The sequence below is a fragment of the Mytilus californianus genome, unplaced genomic scaffold (assembly GCF_021869535.1).
Source record: "Mytilus californianus isolate M0D057914Y unplaced genomic scaffold, xbMytCali1.0.p SCAF_4, whole genome shotgun sequence".
Taxonomy (NCBI): Eukaryota; Metazoa; Mollusca; class Bivalvia; order Mytilida; family Mytilidae; genus Mytilus; species Mytilus californianus.
In genome coordinates this window covers 92,006,620-92,031,038 of record NW_026262690.1, presented here as the reverse complement: position 1 = coordinate 92,031,038, position 24,419 = coordinate 92,006,620, and the positions used below count along the sequence as shown (strand labels likewise).

Sequence of the window (24,419 nt, the reverse complement as noted above, 5' to 3'; positions counted from 1 at the left end):
AAGTTGAAATTTCTGAAAAAGAAGCTTCACAAGTTTGTTTAAATTCAGAAGCACTTTTCATTTTGGCATAATGGTTTATAATGACAAAGGGTTAACTTGGTGTAATGCATATGTTCACCTTGACTTCTTCCATCTAGCAGTAAAATTCATTTTGAGGGGCTTCCTTTAGACTGTCAGGAATTTATAAATGAGCAATTTTGCCTGCTGGCAATGGAGCCATTCATCTTTAAGACTTCTTTAGGGAGAGTCCCATGCTATCTGCATATTACGTGGCCTGTTGCAAGGCTTATTTTTTATCCTTATCCAGCATACCCATATTTCAAAAACAGTCTAAATTTTTTTTTAGGCAGAACTTACAAAGTGGATTAAAGTTCATATGTTCTCACCTTAAAGATGCATGAAATATTTGACACTGGACATTAAGAAAACAATAATCAATCAATTGGCATTGATTTTTCTATTCATATTTGGTTTTCTGTGTTGTATTATTTATTCTGCTGAAATAGTTAATTTTTCCTGTATTTGTCCCACAAAATGACAAAGGTTTACTAAGTCTAAATCTAGATTTTTTTTGTTTTCAAACCTATGAGTAATATCATGAGGCAAGTTCATGTTTGAGGAGTTCATGTCAACTTTTTTTAACATTGAATGCCCATATAAGACCTGCTAGTAAGTAATATTATATGACATGTTTGTTTTATCAGCGTTAACTTAAAAATGATAATTCAGAAGATCAGCACCTCTTTGTTTCAATCTATTTGTGAAGATGACTAATTAATTGTATACATTCTTAAATGTTAAAATAGCAGATAATTTGATCTTTTTGTGACTATTCAGATCAATGAATGATTGATGTGTCCTAAATTTTATGGCTGTCTGTGCAGTTTTAGATTTAACAGTTTTCACATTTTATAGTATTGCTACATTGTTATTATCTTTATCTTTTAATCATTTGATTGCTGCTGTTGGCCTATATTTCAGGTCAATATGGTGAAGGACCTATTAATTGTGATAAATTGTTCTATTTTTTAATGGTGTCTTGTTTCGGCAGGTTTACCTCCTTGTATGTTTGTCTAATAAGGCAGAATTTCAATACAATACAGATTTGATCAACTTGAAACGATAATAAATTTAACTGTGATCCTTTTAATTCTACCTTTAAACAGCTAACATGCTTAAACAGATTGTATAACGGAATTAAATGATATGTAACGAAATAACTAAATCTCTAGACGTTTTTTGTTCTCATTTAATTACATTGTACGTCGTGTGTTTTGCAGCATGTGCTCACATGCATTTATTTAAATGGAATGGAAAATTCTGTAAAAAAAATTTAGCAAAATTTTGAAATCAAAGTAACTTGTTTACCATTGTTTACATCAATCTCTGCTCTATGATTTCATTTGGTTTAATACAGAATATTTTGCCAAATATTTAAATAGTCTGTTGTTGATCCAGGATTTTCAAAATAAAGGGATCACAGAAAAAATGTAGAAAAGACCAAAATTAATGCTAGAATGGGGCCCTCCAACTTTTCTTTCCGCTGTTGTTTGACTTTCTGCCTGGTCACTTTTGACGTTGTATTCTTGTTTGTTAAGTTGGTAAAGATATTGCTGAATGTATGGCTTTACTTCACAATACATGTTTATTTATGAACTTGTTTCTTGGGATGTAAATGTCATGTTTTGATGGACCATACTTCCATATAAACTTAAAGTCGGGAGCCTGTAATTCAGTGGTTGTCGTTTGTTGCTGTATATCATGTTTGTTTTTCATTCATTATTTTGTACATAAATCAGGTCATTAGTTTTCTCATTTGAATTGTTTTACATTTGTCATTTCGGGGGCCTTTTATAGCTTACTATGCGGTATGGGTTTTACTCATTGTTGAAGGCCGTACGGTGACCTATAGTTGTTAATTTCTGTGTCATTTTGGTCTCTTGTGGAGAGTTGTCTCATTGACAATCATACCACAATCTTCTTATTTTTATATTATATATATATATATATGATTATCTGTGTATTTAATTGAGGAATCTTTGATTTAACCAAATGTCAGGTTTGCAGTCAAGTTCTTGAAAAATGGCATTTATATACCAGATAATAAAAAAGAATGTATATATATATATAAATATACTACCATTGTTCTCAGGACTTGTTCTGACCTTTGAATTATCTGAAGTTTTATTATTTAGTTTAAAGAAGATGACACTGATTTACAATGTTGTATAAAACATTCTGTTCCAATTTTTCTGTCCAATTCTAAAAGTAAGTAAGTAGTTCGTGAAACGTTAAGACATGATTTCTTTTAACCTTTAACAATCTATTGTTGTGTGAAGAGTTATTATTTAAGAAGACGGCACTGATATACATGTATATATGGTATAAACAAAAATTAATGTTCAAATTCTTTGGTCCAGTTTTGCAACTTGCTATGCCAATTGTGTTTTTGCTCATTGTTTTAAAATGTGTCAATTTAGGATTCCTGTGATTATAACAGATTAGATGATTTACCAAGCTTCATTATGTAGAACTAGTTTTCATGACTGTTTACTGAAGAACAATTTGAAATACCGTTAAATGTTATTATCGATTGTTCCAGTTATCAGTGTCCCAAAAGAAATATTGTTGATTAATTCTGATCTAAACTAAATATAAAGTACTGTCACACTAAACTATTCTGATAATAGGTAAACATTCATACTTTGTTTTGCACTTGTATTATTCTTGGTGGAATTTGAGATCAGTATCTTGCACTTTAATCTAAATGTCAAGCCACTAAAAACACCCAATTCTGCTATCTTCTGCCAAAGAACTGCCTGGTAGGAAGGCAGAACACGAGTGTTCTACATGAGACAGGGATGTTGTTGATAAGTGGGACTGTGTAGATTTTATTAATTTTCTTTGTTTACTTCTATCTAAATACTAGTAGCTATCTCATAGCCTTGGGTAAGATTTAACCGTGTGGAAATTGCACACATGTTGAAAACACAACCCAAGTTTAAGTTGGCTTTCAGAAGTTAAAAAATACTGTTTTAACAGACAAGAAAATTAGCAGCCCATTTCATTTTGAAAATTTGATCTTGCCAAATGGGCTTTGTGGTTTAATTTTTTAAGAACCCATTGGAGAGGTTAGAATTTGCAAGTCAATTTTTGACATTCTTTTCTAGTGGTCTTGTATTAGAAGTGTATTGCAGTTTTGTAAAATGGTGTAAATGTGAATTTACAACAAAAATGAATATTTTTTATCAAGGACACTTTACAATGTTAATGTTGTATTACAGCACAACATATTCACCCTTTTCACACAAAGAAGTGTAAGTTTTAATAACAGATTTTGTAACCTTCATTACTGTCATTGTCAATGATGCATTGTCCTGTTTAGAATGCTGAACATCTTGGATATTTTGTTGTAAGTGTCCTAACGTTTACTCACTCCATTACCTGTCTTGGTTAATTATTTTGCTGTCTTAAGTAAATCAATCCTTGATAATAGATATTATGTAACAAGTTGCAGAATTGTGGTAAATCATATGAAAAAGGCCGTTTTGTATTGTCGGTAATGCAAACGATGATTATCTCTAATTTTCTGTTGTAAACCTTTATTTGTGTATTTGCTGAATTATGTGCTCGATAAAGGAACAGAGTTGTGCTTTTTTTCATATGAAGATTTCCCTAATACTTGTATTTATAAATATATATATATAAAAAAAAACCAGAAATTACCGAAAATATTGTACACCACAACAAATCTGCATAAGTCAACTGGTCAGAGTCTAAAAATCAACTGCCAGGTAGAACCAAAACACCATACTTGCCAGTTAGAACCAAAAAAAATTTGCCAGATAGAACCAAAACAAATTTGCCAGATAGAACCAAAACACCAAACTTGCCAGAAAGAACCAAACACCAAAACTTGCCATACTTGCCAGATAGAACTAAAGCACCATACTTGCCAGATAGAACCAAAACACCATACTTGCCAGATAAAACCAAAACACCATACTTGCCAGATAAAATCAAAAAAACAATACTTGCCTAGAACCAAAATACCATATTTGCCAAATAGAACCAAAACACCATACTTGCCAGATAGATTACCTGGTCATAGGTACTAACTGTGGTTATACTTTAAATTTTCTGGTTACCCAAACTTAGCTATGGCTTATGCTTATTACTTTTGCTGTAAATGTAAGAATGATGTGTGCCAGTGGTGTTTGGTTTCCAATGTTGTATTTCTGATCATGTATTGTCCTGGATTTTCAATCAGCTTCTTTCATCATTGTTACTTTGTTACTCATTAGTCTTTACATGAATGAATTTTGGTTTTACGTTCAGAAGTAAAAGGTTAAGAGTTCTCTTTGAACTTTATGTTTTGGTTTATTTTATGTAACCGTTGCCAATGCTTTGAAATCTAATTTATCCATGATATTTTCCTTTAATTACAGATTGCTGGTGTGCTGGCATTGTTTGAAAAGGAGCATGTTCTGATTGTACCTATAAAAGTTTTGTATGTGTTGGGATTTTTTCTTTCTTTCCAGAAAGTCATATAAATTTTTTTTTGTTACAGGAAATATAGAATACTCTTGCCCTGCAAACTGGGATTGCGAAATTACCAAAAGAAGAAGAAAAGCCTGCCAAGCATGTCGCTTCCAGAAATGTCTGAGAGTAGGCATGTTACGAGAAGGTAGGTTCAAACAGAAAGGGTAATGATATTGGTTAAATTCCCCTACTAGCCTGATAGAGTTGTTGTCATTTTACTGAATACTGAAAACTAGTTACAAAACTGAAATAGATCACAAAGGATTTAAAAAAAGGGTCAAAAGATACCAAAGGGACATTCAAACTTACAAGTCGAAAATAAACTGACAAGGCCATGGCTAAAAAGAAAAAGACAAAACACAACATAGAAAACTCAAGACTGAGCAGCATGAATCCCACCAAAAACTGGGGGTGATCTCAGGTGCTCCGGAAGGGTAAGCAGATCCTGATCCACATGTGGCACCCATGGTGTTGCTTATCTTAGTACAAACCTGGTAATAAGTCTTAATTCAGTAGGTCACGTTTGGGAAAAGGGGATTTAATAATTTAAAAAATTAATATTGAATTCACACAACCATTTATATGCTTTTGAAGGTTTTTTTCATGTATAATTATGGAGCGTTCATTAAAAATTTGGTTTTTGTAAATCAGTTGTTTTCATCCTAGTTTCTGTTTTGTTGTGGCACTGATTTTCAAGGGACCTTTCTATGTGCATTTGGTTAACTTGTATTGATAGGTTACTGTCTTGTTGTCATTTAACTCTTCTAATCCTTTTTTCATATTGAAACAAATGTGACAAAAGATTGGGTTTTCAAAAAAAGAAAAGAGCAAATCTCCAGAAGGATATACAAAATTGCCTATAATATGAAATTAGTATAAAAGGTGTAGACGTCAGGTCACGAAATCTGGTTCCAATATTTCAACTTAGTATGACCCATTAGCACAAAAGTTTTAATCCAAGAGTTCTCCATTTCATTTAATATTCATTGAAATATATTTATAAATTATGCTTAAACATACACTGCTTTAAAATCGATAATGGACCGAAATAGGCTATTATAATTTTTCTTACAAAAAAATTAATATGGTAATTTATTTTATTACTTTCAAAAAGGTTAATGAGTTACGGAAAGGTTGAAATAATAATTTTGATTATTTTTCCAAAAACATGGTCTTGATTATTGATATACATAAAAATAAGGAGATGTATGATTGCCAATGAGACAACTATCCACCAGAGTTCAAATGAAGTGAATATACTTTTTTCTTATATCACTTTACATATATGGGACAAAAAACCAAGTAATTAAACTTCATCCTTGAGAATATATTTACAAACTCCATGAATAGGAAAACAAATATAAACTGTATCCTTAAACTTGTTTATTAAGCAAATCATGAGGTGTGAACACATTAACATTGACTTTATAGGTAATATTGCTTCCAAAGCTTTTAAAGATGGAAAGTGTATTGAAATTTTATTGGCGTAAATAATTTTATGCAGTGTTTATTAGAAGAGTTTATTGAAATGACAAGATTAGGATATCAGATTTTTTGGCAGTATGGTCTGTCTCAAGGTTGCTGGATTGATAGATATTTTGGCATGGTTATTTATCTCATTCATACTTCTCACCAATGTTGATAAAGGCAAAAAGTATACATTCATCACCTTTGTTTACTATTTATACTGCAGGAGGTAAACAAATTAGATGGACATTAATTTTCCTGTTCATATGATCAAACAAGCTTGATGGTTGTATTGATAGTTTTTGAAATACCAATTTTAAATTCGGATCATTCAAATGTTAGAATTGGTATGATTAATCCCCTTGGCATAGGATCAAACCTTTTGTCAACCTTTGTTACTTTGTCAGCATGAAGCCTTATATATATGCTGTATTTGGGTTGATTGAAATTTTAGTACCGGAATTTAAAAAAAAATATGTTTATTTTTTATTTTGATGCACTGTGTTATTGATACAAGGTTGAAGAGGGGATATTGAACTTGGCCCATCACAAGTCAAGGTTTTTCGTCTCTGTTACATAAATATGCAAAACTAATCTGTATACAGTAGCACCAAGAGAACACTGACACTAAGGAATGCTTGTTAATGATGCTAAGCTCCTGCTATTATTGATAGAAGTTCAATCATTTGTTGGGAAAAAAGAAATTATCATAATTGATCGTGTAATTGTTTGTGAAAGTTTTCTTAGATGACTGTTCCCTTCATTTATATAAGATTTAAGATATCTTTTTGATAACTTTTAAAATAAAAAAGCATAGATATCTTTGCATTTCTTAATCAAGGAAAATCCTTTACAAAAATTATCTTCATTTTCAAATTAGAAATCTAGAATTTTGTCAGTATTTGTCCTTGCAATTTAATTTGCCATTTTCCTACACTAACAAAAGATTACCACAAAACATGAAAAGTTGGCATGAAGTGAGAAAAGTACTTTAGCAACAATGAAAGCAACCTCCTACAACTTCTGAGGAAAACATAAGGTGAACTTGATCTGTCAGTTTGATAAGGAAGTACTTAATACATGTAAATAAAAGAAAAAAAGAAAAAAATAGTAAGGAGTCATTTTCCATTAGTATTCCATGGAAATCCATTAGTATTCCATGGAAATCCATTAGTATTCCATGGAAATGACAGTAATTAATGAATAATGATGTACAATGTTAACTCCTGACAGTTTTACAGATAATGTTTCGCTTGTTACTTTTATCTATTTAATTGTTGTATCTTTATTTATATCTTGAACGATTTATTTATTACTTAACACTTCATATATGCTACAATTAATTAGCACCAACTCTTCCTGTGAAAGAACAAGCAAAAGCACGTGCTGTGATTTCTTCCTCTTTCACTTGATGAGGTTGGAACCTGATCAATTACTATAGAAGTTTATGTTTTTATCTGACAAACAGTTCCATCATTTCAAGGGCAAATGTCTATATAAGTAATTGGGTGTTAAATTCCAAAGAGGAGGGAATTCATTGTTTTTGAGGTAAACAAAACAAAATATTTTGGCAAACCTTGGAAGCATTGTTCTCGTTATCCTGAAATTTTAAGACTTAAAGTCACATTGCAGCTATGGTCAATGAACTTTTAGTGAACAAGCTTTCTTCTTTCTTGTCATGGTATTATTGTAAGTGTCATATTGGGAGAAGAGAGTAGGACTGGAATCTCCACACTTTCCCTGTAATTATAGCCTGGCAGTACCCATAGGCCTCCACAACAAGTCCAAAATTTCAATTCTGTCAAAGAAGACACTATTATTTACTTTACAAAAATAACACTAAAAATTACATTATATTTCTCTTAAAAACTAAATAAACAATGTAAATTTTCTGTAACAGCTTTTTTAAGTGCATGTGAGATAAAGTGATAACACATCTTCATAAAGAAGTGATCTAGAAAAAATATATGGATATGTCCATCAAGTGTTTACTTTGAAAAAAAGTGTTCTGTTTATAGAACTTATATTTAATTACAAAGCATGAAATAATGTGCCATGTCAGACTAAACACCACCAGATATGTATTAATATCGCCTGAAAAAATATAGAAACATAATATTGGTCAAAACTTTAAAAAAAAACTTTTTTTTTGTCCCATTGGTATTACTTAATAAATTTCACCCCTTGGCTATGGCTAATAGGCTGTGTACCTGAGAGATGTTCTCTTAAAGAAAAGTACTTTGCGAGTCAATTTAGTTGAGTTTTGTATGGCAATAGCAAATAAGATGTTTTAAAAGAAGAATAAGGCTAGAAACAAAATTAGAATTGTTTGATGTTGCCTACCTACCCCCTAAAAAGCAGCCTACCCAAAAAACAATCTCATTAAAATCAGCTGTTAGTTTTCGCTACAATTCTCTCCACCGTATCACAACATCAGATTTTAATCAGATTGCCCCCAAAAAATTTATAACACAAATCGTTTCAATCTAGTTTTTTTAAAAGTTTTTCTCATGCTCTAAGGGGTGTTTTCTTGTCTACAACTTGTAACTTATGTTGTTGTCCAAAACAAATTAATTAATATCCTATAAGGCATTGGTAGATAAATAAAGGCAACAGTAGTATACCGCTGTTTGAAATTCATAAATCGATTGATAAAAAACAAATCCGGGTTACAAACTAAAACTGGGGGAAACACAGCAAATATAAGAGAACAAAGACACAACAGAAACACTAAAATACAACGCAGAGAAACGAACTATAAGATAACAATAGCCATTTTCCTGACTTGGTACAGGACATTTTAAGAAAAAATGGTGGGTTGAACCTGGTTTTGTGTCTAGCCAAACCTCCTGCTTTAATGGCAATGTTAAATATAACACTAAATGACAACATTACATGACAGGACTACAATACAAATAAATGGAAGAACATACAGGACAGAGAAACACACAAATAAACAATACAATAGAACATTACGACAAGCTAATAGTTATCAAAGGTGCCAGGCCTAAAGATGAAGAGCATTGATGACCCAAAATTCCAAAAAGTTGTGCCAAATACGGCTAGGTTATCTGCCTGTGATAAGAAAATATTTAGTATTAAAATAATTCATACTTTTGCAAACAGCAAATTTATAAAATATAAAAATGACCATACAATTGATATACATGGTAGGCAACATCAAACAAAGAATTTGTTAAGGGTGGCCTTACCAATTATTTTTTCATGAATATAAGAACCCTTTAATTATTTTTCAGTTTCAAAAAATCAGGTGAAATCAATGGATTAAACCTTTTTCAATATTTGCTCAGTAAAGTTATCTTTGACCCAAAGAAAACATTGATTTACATAACAGCTGTGAGGTTACTGTTGTTTATAATGATGGTACATTTGTACTAATTTGTAGGGCAAGGCGTTAAGACACTTATCATAAACCATGTAAGCACAATTAGTATCAAACTATTGACTATTACTGTGATAGTGTTCTGCACAATAAACAGTACAAATGTCTTACAAGCAGATGAGATGAAATTTCTGCCAACTTCAGAAGTAATTATCCATTTTATTATTAATTTTCAAGGTTCTAGAACAAAAATATTTTCTTAACATACCTATCTTTTTATGCTGATGAAAAAAGATTTTTATGTTGATTAAAAAAAGATGAATAATATTAATTAAAAAATACGAAATATTTTATAAGTGCATTTACTTTTTTAGTTTTCCAATCCTTAAGTTTGTACTGGATATCTGATAAGTGACTGAAAATTTTAAAAACAAAAGAATGAAAACCAACATGCACTTGAAAGTTGGTACAAAAATTACTGATCAACGATTATTCTTTTCTGTGGAAGGACATGAAAAAATTATAAGCAATCTGTAGGTTTTGACCATTGCCATTTCTTTAGAACATTTTTGTGAAACAGGGCCAACAAAAATGTGGTTTGAGTAAGGCAAATACAGAATAAAATGATATCACTTTTCACCAGTTATAATAGATCTGCTGTCAGAGTATTTTTAGGCTATTAAGAATTGATTGAAATATAAAAGTAATTTATTTCTGATGTTAAATATCATTTTAAGTCATGAAATAGATAATATGCTATGAAATTGCATTTTAAGAAGATTTTTATCATAAAATAACATTGATAATGATTAATTTTACATGTTGGATTGAATGAGATGTCATTTTAGCCAAGCATGAAGATATTAATGCCAAATTGCCTTGTCAGTTGATTGTAAATGTTTTTTTAGATGAAGTTGTGAAAATTATTGGGAAAATTATATTAACTTGCTAAAAATTAAAGCCTATTTTCATGTCAGTCCCACACAGTATTGAAATTGGTAGAATGTTTCTTATACATTATTTATTCCCTCTCCATTCAGTACGTTGAAAAGCTTTTTGTAGTGAATATGGCCTTGGTAGATTCGATTTACTATAATCGAAGTTGTGGGAAACTTTGTAATTAGTCTGTGAGAAAATTCCAATCAAATTAGCTTTTAGTTGGTATATCGGCTTTTTTCGGTTTCTGTACATATAAATATCAATATATGGACATTCTTCTTGTTTTGTTAAAGACCCTTGGAAATCACTGCTGCTGAGCTGGCATTTTATTTTTCTGTTCATGCAGCTTTTATAGCCAAGTGATATGTGCGCTTCGATCAGTTTACGAATATGATTTAAAAAAAGCTTAGCATTCATATTTTATATCCCTCTTTCTTGTAATAAGAAAAAGATGCTTTGAAAAAATGACTTTTCCATACTTAATTATCCAGAATGTAAATGGTGGTAAATAACCTTACTGTCACAACGTGATAACAAACCTTGTCCTCAGTAAGCCTTTGAAATAACTCTTCAAGGACAGTTGAACTTTGAAATTTAATACGAAAATTTAAATCTCTTTTTACCTGGTCGAGATCTTAATGCGCTGACTATTTTTTTTTTTTTTATTTCCTACTGAATTTGAATTTCTTCGTAACTAATCAATTGTTTAAATTTTTATTAAATAAAAACGTATTTTATACTGTACTGTAAAATATTGTTTCATGCTTTTACAGTGGCTGCAATATTTAATACTTTTACAGTAATTAAACATGAGACATCATTTTCACACACTTTTGCTTAAAACTGGCTTATTGTAAGGAGGATTTGAAAATTAAGCTATTTGAATAGAGAGTACTTCCTTCTGATAACAGACAAAAGTTATTCAAATTTTCTTGTTGACAAACTTTGGTACATTTCATAATCTCATTTGGTTATGAAAATTGTTATTTAAATATGGGTGTATATGACGTACATATGTTTGACCTGCTTAGCGGTCAAGTATTGCGAAATGTTGCTGTCAGGGGTTAATAATTAGTATGGGAACTATATCACCCCTACAGCAAATTTTGTTTTTATAAATTGCTGTATTGTGTAAATTACTATATAAATTAAGTTTATGTCATGACTTTTAAGATATGTTTCATCTTTTACCAAAAAAGCTATCTGTCACACTTTTGTTTGGCCAACAGCCTGATTTAAAGGCCTAATTAATTCTAGTTGTAATGAGTTTTTTAACCTTCAACCGAAGAAGATGTTTATCCCTATTGAATATAGTGCAGTGAAGTCTTTTGCCTTCTAAGGAGAGTTGCACCAAGTTAATTTAATTTTTATGTAATTTTCCCTGTGATGCATTCTGGGAAAGATAGGTAAACTGTGACATGCTCGGAAACAAATAATCCAGAATATTTTCCTCCCACTGTTAAAATACTCATAAAACTATTTTAGCCACCACTTCTTCATGTGTCTGTCCAAGTCAGGTCAAGTTTTGTGGCTGGTTGTCACCAACTTGATTTATTTCATCCAATAAAGTATAGAGATTTTTTTATGTTGATGTTCATTCTTTGCTTGTCTCTGCTGAACTTGTTAACATTTGTCTAGATTTGGCAATGTAGAGCTTACTTTACTATGTAAGGAAAATATATAATGACCTCTTGATGTCTGTTTTTGTGTTGAAGCTTAGTGTTGGTTTGCTGCCCTTTTTGATGTTTACCTAAGATATCCTTTAAATTATATTTCTTGACATGTATTTATTAACCATTAGAATACCTCTTTTTGGTCATTTATTTCACTGAGCAGTGTATTTCTATTAAGCATCGTCTAGTGTTGCAACCAATTAACACACCTGCAGCCTTGCCTTCCAAAGAACACTGTGTCCATATAACACAGCATTGTAATGCTTTCAAATGCATCTTTGTATGATTTCATCATAGGTGACTTCAACATTGCATGAAAATTCCACTATTTATCTGGATGTATGCTTTACTCCTTATGGATGAAGACCATTGTAAGAGGTATTGGTCCATCCTTAGACCTAAGGCTTTAATTTTTCTAAAAGCATATTTATGTCAAATTCTGGGAAATGAATTACCAAAAATGGGTATTTTAATGTTTTATATTTGCTTGTTAAACAATTCAGATAAAAAAAAGATGAAAATTTTCCCTTGCATGAATTTAATACTTCAGGAAGATCAAGATCAGGGACAAGCTAAATGTGAAAATAAAACCATGTGAAAAAGAGTTGGCCCTAGGAATCAGGAAATTTGAAATCCTTGAAAATTAACCATTTTGCTGTATCAGACTTGGGTAGGGTTTTTTTTTTTCAATAGTAAAATGATGATCATTGACTGCAGAATTTTCTTAGAGATTTTATCATGTGAAAAAGCTTATTATTAAAGAACAGTAGAGCTATACAACTACATGTTTTAGAAACCAGATAGATTAATAACAGTTTTGAAAATTTTTAAAACGATTGAGATAACGGTATGATTAGGCCTTTTTTCCTGTATACGTTCCTCTCTCTCTTGTCATGTTGATCTTGCTGAACTAATACCTGCGGTTGACATATAACTGAATCACGTCTAATGTCAGTGACATGCATACAATATCAGTCATCTAGGTTGTCTTACACCTAAAAAAATAAACTGTGTCAATTATTAATAGAAACATAGGTCTAAATATATGTAATAACTCGTATCTAAGGGCTATTTGATCGATCAAAAAGTTGTTATATTGCTGCATTTAGACATAAATGATAAAAGCCTTTAAGGGACATTCACATATATTTATTTCATTATTCTGAGAGAGAGAAAATTGCCATATCAGCAGAAGAAATTTTAAGTGCAAAAGTAGTAGAAATAACTGATGGCATTCTTGTTTGAGGTAAACCAAATGCACTGTTTTTTGTCGAGCCTGCGACAAAAGCAGAAAGCTCGACATAGGGATAGTGATCCGGCGGCAGCGTCGTTAGCTAACTTCTTAAAAGCTTTATATTTTAGAAGGTGGAAGACCTGGATGCTTCATACTTTGTACATGGATGCCTCATGTTACGAAGTTTCCGTCAGTCACATGTCCAATGTCCTTGACCTCATTTTCATGGTTCAGTGACTACTTGAAAAAAAAGTTAACATTTTTTGTAATGTTAAATTCTCTCTTATTATAAGTAATAGGATAACTATATTTGGTATGTGCGTACCTTGCAAGGTCCTCATGCCTGTCAAACAGTTTTCACTTCACCTCGACCTCATTTCATGGATCAGTGAACAAGGTTAAGTTTTGGTGGTCAAGTCCATATCTCAGATACTATAAGCAATAGGTCTAGTATATTTGGTGTATGGAAGGACTGTAAGGTGTACATGTCCAACTGGCAGGTGTCATCTGACCTTGACCTCATTTTCATGGTTCAGTGGTTATAGTAAAGTTTTTGTGTTTTGGTCTGTTTTTCATATATTGTATGCAATAGGTCTACTTTATTTGGTGTATGGAATGATTGTAAGGTGTACATGTCTAGCTGGCAGGTGTCATCTGACCTTGACCTCATTTTCATGGTTCAGTGGTCAAAGTTAAGTTTTTGAGTTTTGATCTATTTTTCTAATACTATATGTAACAGTTCAACTATATTTGGTGTATGGAAATATTTTATGACCTATATGTCAGTCACGCAGGTTTTATTTGACCTTGACCTCATTTTCAAGGTTCATTGCTCAGTGTTAAGTTTTTGTGTTTTGGTCTGTTTTTCTTAAACTATAAGCAATAGGTCAACTATATTTGTTGTATGGAAGAATTGTTAGCTGTACATGCCTGCCTAGCATGGTTCATCTGACCTTGACCTCATTTTCATGGTTCATTGGTCAATGTTTAGTTTACTTAGTTAATGTTAAGTTTATGTGACAGTTGTAATAAAGCTTTATATTTAGGACTATCAACATAATATCAATGATTAGTAAAGAAGGCGAGACATTTCAGCGTGTGCACTCTTGTACATGGTTGTAAAAGTGTTAATCGTAAGCATATTTTCAATTTGAAGGGCTTCCGCACTTCATGCAAAGTGTGCTTCGATATTGCTTTTACACCCTCAATAAAATTATAAAAAGAAGCATTCAAATCTTCAATACAGTTTTTGTCGAGCCTGCGACTTTTGTCGCAGAAAGCTTGACATAGGGATAGTGATCCGGCGGCGGCGTTAGCTAACTTCTTAAAAGCTTTATATTTTAGAAGGTAGAAGGTCTGGATGCTTCATACTTTGTATATGGATGCCTCATGTTACGAAGTTTCCGTCAGTCACATGTCCAAAGTCCTTGACCTCATTTTCATGGTTCAGTGACTACTTGAAAAAAAAGTTAACATTTTTTGTAATGTTAAATTCTCTCTTATTATAAGTAATAGGATAACTATATTTGGTATGTGCGTACCTTGCAAGGTCCTCATGCCCGTCAGACAGTTTTCACTTGACCTCGACCTCATTTCGTGGATCAGTGAACAAGGTTAAGTTTTGGTGGTCAAGTCCATATCTCAGATACTATAAGCAATAGGTCTAGTATATTCAGTGTATGGAAGGACTGTAAGGTGTACATGTCCAACTGGCAGGTGTCATCTGACCTTGACCTCATTTTCATGGTTCAGTGGTTATAGTTAAGTTTTTGTATTTTGGTCTGTTTTTCTTATACTTTATGCAATAGGTCTACTATATTTGGTGTATGGAATGATTGTAAGGTGAACATGTCTAGCTGGCAGGTGTCATCTGACCTTGACCTCATTTTCATGGTTCAGTGGTCAAAGTTAAGTTTTTGAGTTTTGGTCTTTTTTTCTAATACTATATGCAATAGTTCAACTATATTTGGTGTATGGAAATATTTTATGATCTATTTGTCAGTCACACAGATTTTTTTTTACCTTGACCTCATTTTTAAGGTTCATTGCTCAGTGTTAAGTTTTTGTGTTTTGGTCTGTTTTTCTTAAGCTATAAGCAATAGGTCAACTATATTTGTTGTATGGAAGAATTGTTAGCTGTACATGCCTGCCTAGCATGGTTCAACTGACCTTGACCTCATTTTCATGGTTCATTGGTCAATGTTTAGTTTACTTGGTTAATGTTAAGTTTATGTGACAGTTGTAATAAAGCTTTATATTTAGGACTATCAACATAATATCAATGATTAGTAAAGAAGGCGAGACATTTCAGCGTGTGCACTCTTGTTCTTATGTTGTGCTGTTACACCACTGTCCCAGGTTAGGGGGAGAGTTGAGCACTCACAAACTTGTTTAACCATGCCACATTCTTTATGTGACTGTCCCTAGTCAGGAGCCCATAATTCAGTAGTTGCCGTTGGTTCAAGTCTCATAGTTGTTTTTCGTAAATTGTTTTGTTATAAATGTCGTTAGTTTTCTGGTTTGAATTGTTTCACATTTTTCATATCTGGGTCTTTAATAGCCGGCTTTATGGTATGGGTTATTCTCATTGTTGAAGGCCGTAAAGTGGCTTATAATTACTTATATCTAATTCATTTCAACTCGTGCAGGTAGTGGTCTCATTGGCAATCATACCACATCTCATTTTTACATGCGAACTGAATTTGTAATGTTCTTGATTGAAGTCTTTTTTGATTCAGAAATTATTGTGTTCATTTTTTATTGAGATTGTTGACGCATATGCGAGATTGATCATTGCAATTTCAGGAAATGCTGCATATAAATAATGCTGTCACAATTTGAAATGCAACTTTTTATCTTGTTGCAAAATCACAAAAACAAAAAATTTTACAAAAATTTCTGAATTTACAATTCTTCAGTTCTCGTTTTTATTCAATTCAGCCTGATAAATTTGTTTAGTGTACCTCAAAACATGGTTTACATTGAACCCTTTGCTGTAATGAAAACATAAAGAGACTTTAAAGAATACTATCTTAAATAGTGATAGGTTTATTTACTTCCGTCATCCAGAGACAAAGCAGTACAGAAACTTAATTTTAAAGTTGGATAAGGCTTAAAGCTGCTTTGGAAGGTGAAGAAATCAACAATGATCTTTTGCTTTTAAAACAAATAGAGTTTTGTTCTCTCAATATGTCCAGCAGGCAATCTTGCCATAAATGATCGGTGACCTTTCTTCACACCTAACCACATAAGCACATTTGTGGTGAGATATGTACTTATGATTTAAGACATTACTCATCAGCTGTTTGCTTCAGGTAAAATACACATGATTTATTATTTCATGCTTTGTTTTCCTGGTACATACTGGTTCTCACACAGTTAGAAAAAGTAAAGCTTCTTAAGCTAGTCATAAATCTGTACTCTTGATTTTGATGTGTTTAAACTGATGACGGCTTTCACCTCAGGCCACTACGCACCGCTTTTACCTTCATCAATTTCGTAAACATTGTCAATTTGAAAATGAGGATGCATAGCTTGAGAGAACTAGAACTCTGGCAGTGTTGATCAGCTTATGTTAGTTTGATTATGAATCTAATCTGATCGAAGTTTTCTTTTTATAGACATTTCTGATGACTTATATTTGAGTTCTATTTGAAAAAAAGCTAGACAAACAAAAAATAGTTCACAAAATATTAAACGAAAAATTTATGATTAAACAACATTACTCAAAATCAATCAGTTGTTTGTAGATATTATGGTTCTAAAAAAGAGTAAATCTGAGAGGACTGTTTGAACACATACTTGTTTGTAAAACAAAGTTAAGGTACTTTTGGCTTATAAGTATGCTTGATATTAAGGTAAATACTTTGCCAACAGGTAATTAACCAGCCTTGACTCTGCCTGAACTTTGTTTCAACAAAGTTACATAACAATTTTTGACTTGCTTCTTCTCCCTGACCACTGTGATATGTACACTTGTGATCAGTTGCATTACTTGTATACAACCATATCACCTCAGATAGATAAACCCTTGAATAAGGACAGTCTTTGAGGTCTTGTTTTCTGATCTTTGTACCTCTTTTGAATGGATCCAAGTGGTTCATTGTTCCACACAATTCCTGAAATTTTTCTAGAAATCCAGCAGGCCTTTCATAAAAATTCAGACCTGTTAGACCTTAAATTATATTGGGGCTCTGAAGAAAGTATTGATAACAATTTTGGTTTCTAGATACATTACTTGTGTGCAGGTCGGGAAAATTCAGTTTTCATTGCCAAATTTTCACTTGTTTTACTTATTTTGCAACTATACCAGGAAAAGTTAAGGTCTCATGACATAAATAGGGTTGAACTAAACTTCAAACCCTGTTAAAAAGATGAGAAACTGATCCAGGACAGAATTTTTGACTTTAAATGTCCATAATCATACACTTGTTGTTGTCCAGTATGATAGGACATTTGGACCTGTTATATTTGTTTGCTGAATTAATGACCAGTACTATGGCCTTGACTCTTGATAAATGACACAAAACTGACAACGTTTTGACATAAATATAAGTTGGGAGTTGGGACACAGGTTAGAAATGTGACATCAATATTTTACCAGGACTGTCCACTGCTTGTGGTCAAGTGATAAAAATAATCTCTTGTTTTTATCAGTAAACAAATTTGTTATACCTGTTTGACAAATGATGTATTTACTTGTTATTTGAATACCAAGGACAGTAGATTCAGCTAGATTCAACTAGGTATATAAACAAATGAGGAACTTTGGTTTTTAAGATATCATTTTCGTAGATGTGTAGTTTATCTGATTTATTACATTTTTATTGGTTTTTTTTTATGTTTTAGTCCTCATAAAGTTCAATAAAGCCAATGATTTTGAAAATTATATTAAAAATATTGCTTATAATAAAACTGGTCTGACCTAATTCATATACATGTTGCAACATTCTACCAAACAAAGGAAGTTTACCAAATTTGTCTTGATTAATTTTGTTCTTACTGCCTCAGAACCTGGTATATATAGTTATGTATTCAATTATTGTATATAATCTGTAAAAAGCAATCAAGATTGTTCAATTTGATTATATTTCAATTTTCACTTTCATATCTCATGCTCTTTTTTCATCTTTGCACTTCGATGGTTTTATTTTTTTTCCCCAGCTGTTCAATAAAACTTTTGTACCTCAGTAGGTACACATTTTACATTTTAATTAAACTGATTCTTTATTAACTGCTCATTTATTTAAATTTCTTTCAAATTCAGTCTGTCAGGAGACAGTTCAGAACATGCACTTTCCTTTCTATCTCTCTCCTCATTTACATGTTATGTAAAACCTTGTTTAATGAAAAGCTTCGTAGAAAAGAAACTCTGTTTTCTTGATGTGTTGGAAATATTAATACAAATGTACAAAATAATCCAGTGGATTTGGACTCTTTTCCCATAGAATTACATTATTACATTGTAGTTTTTATTATTCTTTAATTTAGTAAATTTATTATAGAGCACATGCTTTCCACATGTCAATATGGAAGTGTTTAAGATATCACAGAGCTCTTTTGTCAAATGTAAAATAGATTCATCATGAACTGAAGTTAATGCAATATTGTTCAATTAAGGATTTCCCTGCATCATCATTTCACTTGTTTAAAATGGAAAATTGAATTAGAGGGCCTTGTTATCTAATGGTATTACGTAATTGAACGCAAAAATAGTTGAATGCTTCTGAAATTGCTTACTTATAGTCCACTTATGAGCAATTTATATTGGATATTTTTTGTTACATGTTTACACAGTTAGCATTGAAAATAGTATTTAAAAAGTGCTTCAGTACACTTCACTTCAGTGTGAATAGAAATTAAGTATCGGTTAATGTTTGGGTGTTTTGGTTGTGTGAATCTGGTTACATTGTTCTGACGTAATTATCATTGTTCCATAGGTTCAGATGCATAAAAGAGTACTTACCACTTCATGTATAAGCTTCTGAATACAAGGGGATTATTGCTCGTCAGTGAGTAGTAAAATTGTTTGATGTGCATATGGTTAAGGAATTAGAAATAAGAGTGTAGCAGCTGCAGGATAGCAAAAATGTCATTGATGGCCTTTTTAGCTCGATTAATGGTTTCTATGGCTTCACTGATTTTTCAAATTAATTGTATTTTACTAAAACTACATATGTGCACAGTAAGAAAATTACAAAGATTAGATCCATTATTAGATGTGAAATTGATAATGATGATGAGTGTAATTTCTTTTTTAAATGTCAATTAATCAAGAAATATTTTGATATATGATTTTTATAATTATTTATTCAGAAACTGATATTAAAGCAACCAAGTCTTTTGAAATGAAAAGGGGGGATGGTACTATTACAAGATAACTGATTCACATTTCTTTGTAAAATTGTAGTTTATTAATTTGATTAAAAAAGAGATATGTTGTTTAATGGTATAATTATGTCGATTACACATCAACCCAACAACACAAAAACACCATAATCATCTAGAGGTCAATATATGGTCTTCAACAGTTCAATAAACAGGTGCCTATTTGTATATTTTGTACTTTTGATTTCAATTTGGGATTTATTTACACAGGATTTTTACTGTTGACTTTTTAGTTACTTAACTGTTTGATACACTTGTTATTCATTCAAAATTGTAAATATTTCTACATATCATTGTCAGTTTATAATATTTTGTCAAATTCATAAAAAAAACAACATGATTTTACTACATCATCCTGAGGCACAGTGGTTCATTGTTTATGATTGTCTACTTATTCACACACATTTTAAGTACAAAAATTACTTGGCAGTCCCCTTCTTAAAAGTTCGAGAATTTGAATTCCTTAAGTGGATAAATGGTGTACAGTGATAGAATACATATTTAATGTATCTCTTTACCCTGCAATGGATGACTGAATGATGAAAACAAGTTTGTTTACAATGAATCTGCCATAAATTCTGTGTAATAAATATCCTCATATCAATAGATAAGCCTTGTCCTAAAGTCCCTTAATTATGCAGAATATTATCAAATTGTTGTAAAAGTTGTATACTTGTGTTCTCTAAGTAAATGTCAAGATCTGTATTATAGATTATGGGAAACAGTCGGCTTTGATTTCTTTATTTGCGAAGCTGATTTTGCATATCTAAATCCAATGGAAAGAGCTCAGAAACTAATGAAACAGAATGTCATACATTCAAATCACAATTCACAATAGAAATACATTTGAGTATTATATAACAAGAGTTAAATTAAATTCAAAATTTCTTTTGTACTTAACAACCAAAATTGTATCTCTTTCAAATATTTTTGTTGCAACTTGTTATTTCAAAGTGGATTTTATCAGGAGCTGTTTTAACAGTTATAAGTATTTCTAAAACAAGACATCTTACCTCAAGTGATTTTACCTTAAATTTATTCTAGTTTCATTTGATAAAATTAGAATATTATTGACTACTTGCAAAAGATTTGTTAATACATGTATTGTTTCAGTTATAACTGGTACTCTGGTATTCTACAAAAGCTCCCATTAATGAGAAATTCAGTGTTTAACAAGTATTTGAAAGAACTATTTATTCAAGGCCTTTGGTTGTATAGTAAAAGGCATTGTAAGGTTTTAGATTAATCAATATATCAATAGGATTTGTTAATACATGTATGGTTTCAGTTATAACTGGTACTCTGGTATTCTACAAAAGCTCCCACTAATGAGAAATTCAGTGTTTTGCAAGTATTTGAAAGAACTATTTATGCAAGGCCTTTGGTTGTATAGTAAAAAGCATTGTAAGGTTTTAGATAAATCAATATATCAATAGGCAATGTTATTTGTCTGTGGAATATAAGACCTTATTGTAAAGAAGCTTGCAGCTAGCCATCCCACTCATTGTATGTATAACAGAACTTATTAACTTGAAAGGCAGGATAAGTGACCACTGGCAAAATCAAAGAAGCCTTTTAACCACCATTCCAAATGATGTCTACTAAAGTGTGAAAAGAATGATGAAACTCTTTGTTTGTGGCAAAAGATAGGAAATTTAGTATTCTCTTCAATGAGATGTATAACAACATTTATTCAGCTAGTTTATACTTATAAGGTACTTAATCATGAACTATCTGAGGTCAATTTCATAGAATCGATTACTGAATAGAACACTTCCGCATTTGAATTGTAACAGACAAATAAGACATCTACAAAACATTAGGTGTTATGGATCAGATAACTTTATAGCAAATGATATTTAGTAATCTTCAGATGATTTGAGACAAAGTCAATGTTTAAGTTAATTAATTTGAGTTGTACCCAAAGTGCATAGAACTAGTGTTATCTGTATCAAATTATTTATAACTAGCAATAAATTATACTTGAATTTCAGACAAAGCTAATGTTCTAAGTTTAAATTGAGCAGTACCCAATGTTCATCATAGACAGAAAACCCATCTAACATGTCTAAAACCTGATGCAATATATATAATATCAATTACTTGAATGCCAGCATGCTTGGAACAAAGCTTATGTTCTAAAACCTCATGCAATCTATAAAATATCAAATATTTGTAAACTTTATGAAAATGTCAGCATGCATGCATGATGCACTAGTGGCATCGCTGACATTTGGAAAATGAAATCTCAGGTGCCAAAATAAAATTAGTTCCATATTTCACTGTATAAAGTAGATGCAAATGTCATGTTTGTTTGTCATTTTCATAATTACATCAATCCCAAACAAATCTAAATCTGAAATAATAAAAATATACAATTTGAAAATATCATACAGGCATTGCAAGAATTGAACATAGATTGCCAAGATAATTAATTGTATGTTGGTAAAGAGAGATATGTTATTCCCTTGGTATTAATTGTTTGGCACACTTGTAATGTAATCAGAAAATGCTTCACTTGTAATTTGTTAGATGAATTATAAATGAATGCAAAGGTAAACGATTAGAGAAAATGTAAACAAAGTATTGATGGGTACATTGTTGTGGCCGAGATATAAATATGTTCAGTAAATAAAATTGTTGATTCATCGAAAGTTCAGTTAAAGTTTAAAATGTCGCAAACTTTACTTCAATAAAGGAAGTCATGAGAAAAAGCTGGGCTTTGACGTTTTAATTTTAATCAATATATTGAAAGATATTCAATATAGAAGGTATCGTGTAGACATAAATGGTAATTTTTTTGTCTGTGTCAGCGTCTTCCAGCTGTGTATTATCTTGTTTAAAACAAATTGAGCCATGGGCTAGTTGTTTAATGGAATATTACAGGGCATTTCATTAGATGTTATAGTGTTGATACAAATCGAAATGAAACATAGGTCATTCACTTCTAATAATTCACATTCAAACTATGTCTTTTCTTGTCAAGAAAACTAATTTGTATGTTTCGTAGTTGCATTAAATTGCATGTTCAAATGATATTTTATGGTTATGAATAAGTGTCATTCGTTGCAGATGAAAGGAAATTGAATATTTATAATTTGTATTTTTCAGGTGTGCGTTTAGACCGTGTGCGTGGTGGCAGACAGAAATACAAGAGAACTGTAGATTCTCAGCCTATCATACAACATATCCTCCCTATGGTGAAAAAAGCTTGTATAGAAGGTGTGTATTGATCAAAGGGAGATAACTATTGAATAATTACTCTTTTTTTCCAACATTGCTAGCAGCTGAGAAATTACACTACTGGTGTGTGCATTTGTTACACTTGAGTTCTGACCCTTTAATTGATTTTATGAATCTTATCTTATTAATATAGAACCATTTGATATCAAAGGTTAGAGAAAAGGGGAAGGGGGCTGGTCATGATTGTATTAAACAACTGAAAAAAAAAAAAAAAAATGTATCATTCCCTCAAAATAAATCAAAGTATATAGCAGGAATCCAGTACAAATATACAATTCACCTTAGCAATTAATGAAAATCTACTGTTGCAGTGAACAGAAAAACATATTTACTAATTTCTTGTAGGAACTGCTTCAATGAATTGAGACACTGTACACAAATATATAAATATTGAAATGATACACATTTTATATTTCAGTGTGTGAGAATAAGATTTTAACACAGTTGGGCAGTATAGAATTGCAGTTAGATAAACTGTATGCAAATCCTGACCCAGATCTTCAGGGTGACGAAATTCGTTTCTTAGCAGCAGTATCAGATTTAGCCGATAGAGAACTTGTCATTACAATCAGCTGGGCCAAACAAGTACCAGGTAGATATTATTATTAGGATGCAGAGGTCCGAAAAAATATTCAATTGGCTAAAGGTTTTAATATTCAAATTTTAATATATTCCAGTCTCCTTCTAAAAAAAAAAAGGTTAGTCTACAGAATATTGTGAATGGCAGAAGTTATAGAAAGACAGTTTTGTTTAATGTCTTTTAAACAACTTTAAATTGCATTAGGTAGTATAAATTAAATGTTTCAGTAAATGCTCTGAAGTGCTTTGCAATTAAAAAAAAGTATGTTAACATACCTGTATACTTCTCCTAAAATTACAAATTTGGGCACTTCTGTGATTACAAGATTATGGTTAAGTTTTTTTCCTTCAGTTTTTGAAAAGTAGGTTGATTATTGTGCAATATAGGAAATAATGAAACCAATTATTTGCTTTTTGCTTTTCCAGGTTTTTGCAACCTGTCATTAAGTGACCAAATGAACTTACTACAACATTCATGGTTAGAAATACTTTGTCTCAACCTGGTGTATAGATCTTGTCCATATACATCATACATACGCTTTGCCGAGGATCTGCAACTTAATCCAGATGAAAGCAAACAATGCCAGTGTTCGTTAGAACTTGATAATCTCACTAGAAAACTTGCCAAAAAGTTCACCAATATGGGTGTTACAAAAGAAGAATACCTTCTTCTGAAAGCCATGACACTATGCAATACAGGTATGTTTACCTCATTCTAATCAGATGGTTCTCCATGGGAGCTACAGCTTCCTCAATCAATAAAAGCTGTTCATCATGATAAAGCCAGGAGTTCTGAAAGTGGCACAACATAAATCATTCAATCATTTGAAAATTTAAAAAAAAAGTTAATAGACAAATAAAAACAAATTTATTACAGAAATTGCATAGCTTAAAAGAAAAATAAACATGATTTGTTAAAAATATTGTATGATTCATGACAGTTGTGGTTTTCAACAAATTGAATGTAAAAAAAATCATTATGACTGTTTGTAGAAATTCTATTATCTTACTT

At 31.3% G+C, this 24,419-nt stretch overlaps 1 protein-coding gene across 3 annotated transcripts in view; it reads left to right on the top strand.

Moving 5' to 3' along the window:
* LOC127738886 (steroid hormone receptor ERR2-like) overlaps positions 1-24,419 on the top strand; it is a 60,432-nt gene that overhangs the window by 26,491 nt on the left and 9,522 nt on the right. For all 3 annotated transcript variants that reach the window (XM_052250358.1, XM_052250355.1, XM_052250356.1), the window contains exons 5-8: positions 4,571-4,687; positions 22,697-22,807; positions 23,247-23,420; positions 23,834-24,106. In XM_052250358.1, coding sequence (XP_052106318.1) covers positions 4,571-4,687; positions 22,697-22,807; positions 23,247-23,420; positions 23,834-24,106 — 675 coding nt within the window. The remainder of the gene's footprint in view (positions 1-4,570; positions 4,688-22,696; positions 22,808-23,246; positions 23,421-23,833; positions 24,107-24,419) is intronic.